The 7309-nt window shown below is 68.7% G+C and overlaps 1 protein-coding gene across 1 annotated transcript; it reads right to left on the bottom strand.

The window, feature by feature from the left end:
• Positions 1-2407: 2407 nt before the first annotated feature.
• On the bottom strand, positions 2408-6079 carry CBX4 (chromobox 4). Its single transcript, XM_075719607.1, has 5 exons — positions 6011-6079; positions 5883-5926; positions 5024-5089; positions 4292-4358; positions 2408-3748 (listed from the first exon to the last, which is right to left on the bottom strand). The coding sequence occupies exons 1-5, from the start codon at positions 6077-6079 to the stop codon at positions 2408-2410; spliced, it is 1587 nt and encodes a 528-aa protein (XP_075575722.1).
• Positions 6080-7309: the final 1230 nt, after the last annotated feature.

Below are 7309 nucleotides of genomic sequence, written 5' to 3'. Positions count from 1 at the left end.
AGACCCGAGCTACACCAGACCAAAACCAACGTCTGCGACAACGGTGTCCGCAGCCGAGACTGCTCCGCTTGGATACGAGCCTCCACGGCTGTCCCAGCTGAGCAAATGGCATCCACACACTCAACGGTTGCTTTTCCTCCAATTTAACCTCGGAAAAGCGCTCTGGCTCCGGCACGAGAACGTCTGTAGGCAACCCTTAGGCGGACACAGCTCACGTGGAAGTTCCCACTGCGAACAAGCCCCAGCAGATGCCACCTGGCTGGATGCTGCCCCACCTTTCTGCGGGTGCCACATAACCCTCAGGATTTAAAAAGGAACAGTTGCCAAGCTGACTCTTGGATTTATTTGAATAAAATGAAGCCTGGGAAAACCAGGTGACCCAGAAGTGGGCAGCACGAGACGGAGGGGTTTATTTTTCCCTTTGGGAACAGCACCGCCCGGACAGACACACGCCGTGCCACGGCAGGACCCGGGGGCCGAGCCCGCGGGCGCTACCCATGCTTTGGGCTCTCGCACACAGCAAGGACAACTCACCCACGCCTTCAGGTAGCTCTAGCGTAACCGCGGCGTCCGCCTTACCCAAACCAATCGATTCTGCTGCGCGCAAGCTCGAGGCTCCTGCCCATACACAGTAACGTGCCACCACCGACAACATTTCAACTAAGATCTCTGAAAGAGAAAGCAACTGCAAGCAAAAGCCCAAGACGAGAAAGGCGGGCACCCGAGCCAGTCCGGCGAGCAGAAGATTCAGCGGGCACTTACTGTATGAGCACTCGGCTCTGCCTGGGAAGGTGACACGAGTCCCGCGGGAGCGGGGACTGAGCGCTGTTATCTCGGCCACGTGCGGACGGGCTCCACGGGCGCACTGCTCGGTTGCCACCTTCACGTGAGCCGTTTTGTAAAGAAGTAGCCCTGCACCGTACTTTCAGCAGACTCCAGCAATTAATCTAGCTCAGAGATGCCTGCAGGCTTATTTGTGGAATTTGGACCATCTTCCTTTCTGGAGAATTTCAACTCCTCGCCTCACCGCGACCCTCCCCAGCGCTGGGGAGAACGCCGCGGGGGTGGCAGGGTCAGGCTGAGAGCTAGCAGTCGCCCTTCCGTCGCAGCCGCCTTCCCAGCCTGCGCTCCCAGAAGCCTTCCAGGTTTCCCATCGCAGACCTCACGCAGCCCGTTTTGCTTTGGAGCAGCACAGCCCTGCCTCGGCACCGCGGGGAGAGGGGAACACCGAGCCCCCGGCTCCTACGGCCTCGCTGCCCGCCTGGGCGGCCCCAGGAGCAAACGGGGTGCCCTTACGCACGGCGGGCCGCACGCTCTCGTCCGCGCTTCTGGGGAAAAGCCAGAGCTATATTCGACACATTGCATCCCGGAGCCGATTTTAACCTGCAAGCACCTGCGCCGGGGCACCCCAGCCACAGCCTGCCCGCACAGGGACGCCTTCTGTGCCGTCCGTATGCAGTAACAAATGCACTCCAAATCCTGGTAGTTTTTGTAAAGGTTTATAGTCCTTTGCAATGATTGCATGATACATTTCTTCCCCCGTGACACAGCCCTCGGACCAGGAAGCGCCGCTGGCAGCTCGCGCTCCACCTCCCAGCAGCTGGGCTTTGCAATCCGATCTACACTAGCTGCGGAACATCAAATGCACTTTCAACATCTCCATTTAATATTTACATTCAAGCAATTAATAATTGGAAGCTTATAGTTTAGACATTTCTAATAGCAGCAATTTCTATAATAGCTTGTTTAGCTTTAGATAACGATTTTTTTTTTTTTTTGCACATAGAAACACCACATGTGTACAGTATCAAAAAATATATACCGGGGATGGTCCTGCGGGTCATAAGGAGGGCAAGGGGACGAGACTAACAAATGCTGCATGGTTAAAAAGGAGAACAGAAAATAGTCGTTTGATATAGTTTATAAGGTGATCTAGGGACTCCATAAATCTAGGCTTTATATTTCATTATATAAATACCTACAAATAAATATATTAGCGTGGCCGGAGAGCGACCAGCTTTCAGCTCAAACAATACATTTCAATAACACCACGTACAAACGGGAGCAAGAATCACTCGACAAGTTAGCACTGTTAAAATATAATACTATAACTCTGAGTAACTGGCGGGCCCCGTTCCTCGCCCGTCCCAGCGCCCGCAGGTCCCGGGGCAGCCGCCGGCCGCGGGGCGGGAGCAGCGGCGAGGACTCCCCGCGTGGCAGGGATGGCCGCCGTGCCCGGCCCTGCCCCGGCGACCCCTCGGCGGAGACGGCGGGCTCGGCCGCCGTGGCGTGGGCAGGGGGCACGCGGGCTCCGGGGAAGGGGCACCAGTACCTTAGAGGGAGGCGGTGGGGCCGGCGGCCCCGGGACGGGCAGGCAGCTCCCACGGGGAGCAGCCGCCGTCCCACCTCACACCGTCACGTACTCCTTGAAGGTCACGGTCAGGCAGTTTGCGGTCACGTCTGTGATAATTATATTCCCAAAGAAGGGCTTGAATTCCTGCAGGGACTCGGTCTCCTCCTCCTCCTCCTCCTCCTCCGCGGCCTCCCGGGGCTGTGGAGGCTCCGCGGCCGGTTTCTCGGCCGGCGCCGGCGGCGCCTCCGGCTTCACCTGCGCCAAGGCCAGCTCGCCCTCCGCCCGCGGTTTCACGCAGCGCAAGTCTATGGGCTCGTCCAGGTCCGAATCCAGCAGGATGACCTCCGGCTGGGCGGGGGCGGGCGGCTCCGGCCGCTCCGGGGCCGGGGGGCTGAGGCAGGTGGGGGCACTGATGCTGCGGGAGGTCAGGCGCTTCTTGCCCGGCTCCCGCTCCGTGTGTGGCTCCGACAGGCAGCGCTTCCGCGAGCCGGGGCTGGAGAGGTTCAGTCCCATGGAGGAAGGGCTGTGCTCGCAGACGGGACTCAGGGACCAGGGCACGAGGTCCGGCTTGGTGGTGAGCTGCAGGGGCTGCTCCGCCGGAGGAAGGGGCAGCTCCTTGGCCAGGGGAGTCTTTCGGGGACTTTCCTCGAGCTCCGCGGGGGGCTGCCAGCCCTCGCCCTCCGCTTTGCTCGGGGCGTTGCTGCCCACCACCCTCTCCTCCCCTGGCTTCCTCCAAGCCTCCAGCTTCTCCTCCCCACCTTTCTTAGGAGTCCTCTCCTCCGCAGCCCGCTTCCGGGGCGGCTCCCCGGACTTGATCTTCACCGCCTGCATCCCGTTCTCCATGTACTTGCTCATGACGATGACGATGCGCCCGTTCTTGTTCTTGTTCTTGACGATCTTCATCTTGCCCCCGAGGCCGTTGCTGGTCACCCTGTCCCTGGGGGGAGGCCCAGTACCGCTGGACAGGTTCTTCTCGGCCCCGTTCTTGCTCTCCGCAGCGAGGTTCTTGACCGGGCCCAGCAGGTTTTTGGCTGGGCCGTGAGCCCACTTGTCCGGGTGGGCGACCAGGGGGCTCTTGTTACTGTCCAAGCAGGCCTGGCTCTGCGGCTCCTTGCTGCTGGGCTGGTAGTGGGGCTCGTACATCTTGGGGTCTGGCTGGTAGTGGTGGTGCTTCTTGCTGTTCAGCTGGTAGTAATACTTCCCTTTGCTGTGGGACTGGTGCTTCATGCCGCTCTCCTTGCCGTTGGGCTGGTACTGGTGATGCTTCTTGCTGTTGAGTTCATACTGGTGCTGCTGGCTCTTGCCGGAGGAGCCGAGATCCAGCTTCGGCCTGTTGTCCACGGCAGGGTCCTGCAGCCCCGTGAGGATGTTCGAGCGGCGGGCGAAGGAGGGAAGCTGCAACGCAAAGCCAGGGGCCGCGGTCAGCCGGGGCTGGAGAAGGAGGTACCGGTGCTCCGGCAGGTGCCGAAGGCTCCGGTGAAACCCCCGCCCCTCCAGCGGCTCTCATTACGGGACGCTGCGTCACGGGGCGCCGCGTTCTCGAGCAGGCGGCCCCAGCCCGCTCCGACGTGCGGGCTGTGCATTGCTCCAGATTAATGAAGCAATGAAAAGAAGAAAAGCACCCTTCAATCAGCTGTCTGGGAACAGGGGCTGAGCAGGACCGCTGCTGCTGAGCTTGCGAGCAGCCTGCTAATGCCGCCCGGCCGCGGGTGCAGGGGGTCTGCCCTGCGGCCCGGCGGGGAAGGGGGGCTGGGACCGCCCGATGAGCTCAGCGCCGGGGCCTGGGGGTCCCCGGGGCGTCGCGAAGCACCCGGGCTGTGCGCGCGGCTCCTCGGCATGATGAAACCCGCTGCAAGCGGCTCCCCGGGGACGGGGCTGCACCGCGAACGGGGCTGCCCGGGGGGCGTGGGGCTGGGCTCCCCTCCCCGGGGCATTTACCTGCACGACCAGCGGCTTTGGCTTGGGCCCCCGCTTGCGGTATCCCATGAGCTGCTCCTGCCGCTCCCTGCGGGAACACAGAGTCACGGCGAGGCCCGGGCGGGGGCACGCGGACCCCCGGGGCGCAGCCCTCGCCCGACCCCGCGTGGGCGCAGCGAGGGGGCAGCCGGAGGGGAGCGGGGGGGTCCCCGCAGGTGCGGAGCCGCAGGCCGGGGGTCCCGCGGGAGGCGGCGGGACGGGACGGGGCACGGCCGAGGCAGCGGGCGCCTGGTGAGGCGACTTCCCCGCTCCCGCCTCCCCCCGCTGCAGCGAGGGGCTGAAGTTTACAGTTTGCGCCAAAATACTACAGGAAATAAATGCACGGAAAGAGAGAGAAAAAAAAAAAAAAAAAAAAAAGGCAGAAAAAAAAAAAAAAAAGCAAGAACAAGCCCGTCCAAGCGCAGCAGCAGCAGCAGCGCCGCCTCCTCCGCTCGCAGGCATCGAATCCCCGGGCGCAGGAGCGCAAGGCGCGGCGTGGGGGGAGCGCGGCTGGGGGGAGCGCGGCTGGGGGGGAACCTTGAACCGGAGGCGCCGCCCGCCCCGCCGGGGCCGCGCCCCCCAGCCCGGGCCCGGCCCGGCCCGCCCCCGCCGCGGCCCCCGGCTCCGTGACGCATCTGCAATTACCGGAGCGGGGCCGCCGGTGCTCGCCGCCCCTCCCGGTGCCCCCCCCCCAACCCCGCCGCCGCCGCTCACCTGTTCTGGAAGGCGATGAGCAGCCGGGGGTCCAGGATGTTCTCCTCCGGCTCCCACGTGTTATATCTTGCGAGAGGGGAGGAGAGCGGCCGTCAGCCGCGGGGCCCCGCCGGGAGGGGGGCCGGGGTCCCGGGCAGGGCCGGCCCCGCCGCCCTTGGCCGCTCCCGGAGCACCGGGCCCGCCCGGGAGCGGGGGTGCGGGGCTCGGGTGCCGGGGGAGGGGGATGGGCGGGGGGGGGGGGGGCGGCACGGGGACGGAACTGTTTATTTAGCGCAGTTATTATTCCGGAGGAATTCTAGGCATGTCATGATGAAATTTTCCAAATCCCCTTTTCCCGGACCCGGGGAAGCGGCGGCGGCGCGGAGGAAGGGACCCGGCCGCCGGGTGCGGAGCGGCGCCGCGGACCCCCCCCCCCGCCTCCCCCGCGCCCCCCCGCCGGCCCTGTCACGCACCCCCCGAATGCTCCGCAGCCCGCGGCGGCCGCCCTCGCCCCGCGGCCGGTGCCTCCGCCTCCGCGGGCGATCCCGGGGGCCGCCCGCCCGCCGCGGGGCTGCGCGGGGTGTTTTTGCGGTTATCCCCCCACCCCCCCTCCACCACCCCCCCCCCCCCGCCCGCTGCTTCCCCGAGCCCCCCCCCCCCTCCCCGCTCGGTTCTGCAATATGGAGCCCGGCTCCCGAGGAGGGAAAGGGGGAAGGAGCCATTTTCTGGTGCACATCAGCCGCCGCCTGCCCGCCGCGCTCGGCTCCCGCCGCCGCCCCCCGCCGCCCGCCGCCCCTGCCGGGGCCCCTCCCGGGGAGCCCCGCCGGCGGCCCGGGCCGCCCCTGCCCCATCGCCGCCCCCGCGCCCGCTCGGTACTCACTTGGGCGACCATCCCCTCCATTTCACCAGGTACTCGACTCTGCCCTGCGGAGCGCGGGAGGCAAAGACACGGCGTCAGCTGGACCCGCCGCCCGCCCGGCCGCCCCCCGCCGCCCCCGCCCTCCTCACCTTTCGGATCCGCTTCTTCTCGATGCTCTCCACCGCGAAGACGTGCTCGCCCACCGCCGGCAGCTCCATGCCGCAGCCGGGAGGGGCCGGGCCGGGCCGGGCGTCCGCGGCCGCCGCTGCACCGAGCTGGGCTCCCGGCTCCCGGCAGCTCCCGCCGCCGACCCGACAGACACTGAGCCCCGGCCGCCGCGGCACCGCAACCCGTGCAAATCCCGGAGCGAGACGTCAGGGAGGCGGCGCCTCCCGGGCCCGGCTGCCCGTCAACGGCGGGGCCGGGGGATTGGCGCAGCCCTGCCGGGGAGCGAGGCGGGGAGGGGGCGGGCGGGGGCCGGGCAGGAGCGGCGCGGAGCCGGGGGGGGGGGGAGGCGCGGGCAGCCCCCGCCCCACGCGTGACTCAGCACGGGCCGGGCGGGGGGCGGCAGAGCCCGCGGGGCAGGTGCGCGACCCGCGCCGCCCGTGGACGGGGGGGGGGGGGTGGTGGTGTCGGGCCGCGGAGGCCCACCCGGAGGATGCCGGCGGGGTCCCGGAGCAAGGGACGAGCCGCCCCCTTCCCCCCGGGAGGGCTCCACGCCGCGCCACGTCGCGGGCTGCCCTGGGGAGCGGCAGCGCCCACCCCCCCGCACGGCCCGGGCCCGCCGCCGCCTCCCCCCGTGGGGCCCGCAGCGGGGGGCGGGGGCGGGGGAGCGGCCCCGGGCACGGCCCGGCCCGGCGGAGCCCTCACCCCGCTCCCGGGCGCTGCGCGGGTCCCTGCGGCCGCGGGGAGCCCGGCCCGGGGGCAGCCAGCGGCGGGGACCCCCCCCCCCCCCCGCCCACGCTGCAAAATGGCCGGGGCGCGCCCGGGGCAGGTGGCGGCGGGGTCCCCTCGGCCGGGGGCGGGGGGCGCGGCGAGCCCCCTTCGCCTGGCGTTTGAGCCCATTCGGGGGAGCGGGCTGAGCCCCACGCGTGTCCGCGGGCGGCCCCGGCCCTTCCCCGCCTCTGCGCCGGGGAACGTGGCGGTGCCGGCGCGACCGGCGCCCTCCCCCCGGGCAGGGGGAGCGGGGGCAGCCGGGCAGCTCCGGGCCCTCCCCGCCGCCGCTGCGGGAGCCGCGGCCCGGCCGCAGCACCCCGCGGGGCGCGGACACGCGTGGGGCTCTTCCCGGGAAGGCGCTGCCGGCGGGGGTGGGGGGCGCCGCGTGGCGCCCCCAGACCCTCCCGGGGGTCCCGGCTCCCGAGGGTCCCGGCTCCCGGGGGTGGCCGAGCTCGGTGTCCGCAGGTGCCGGGACCCCCGCGCCACCGGGGAACGGGGAACACGCGGAGGGG

The sequence above is a fragment of the Pelecanus crispus genome, chromosome 12 (assembly GCF_030463565.1).
Source record: "Pelecanus crispus isolate bPelCri1 chromosome 12, bPelCri1.pri, whole genome shotgun sequence".
NCBI lineage: Eukaryota > Metazoa > Chordata > Aves > Pelecaniformes > Pelecanidae > Pelecanus > Pelecanus crispus.
Note: the sequence above shows the minus strand (reverse complement) of the source record. Positions and strands in the feature narration are given on the sequence as shown.

Bases quoted from the DNA above. Each gene is read 5' to 3' on its own strand.
- CBX4 (XM_075719607.1), bottom strand. From the start codon at position 6,079: ATGGAGCTGCCGGCGGTGGGCGAGCACGTCTTCGCGGTGGAGAGCATC. The intron at 5,090-5,882 runs GTGAGTACCGAG...CCCTCTCGCAAG, and splicing joins TGGAGGGGATGGTCGCCCAA to ATATAACACGTGGGAGCCGG. The intron at 3,749-4,291 runs GTAAATGCCCCG...TTTGCGTTGCAG, and splicing joins CAAAGCCGCTGGTCGTGCAG to CTTCCCTCCTTCGCCCGCCG.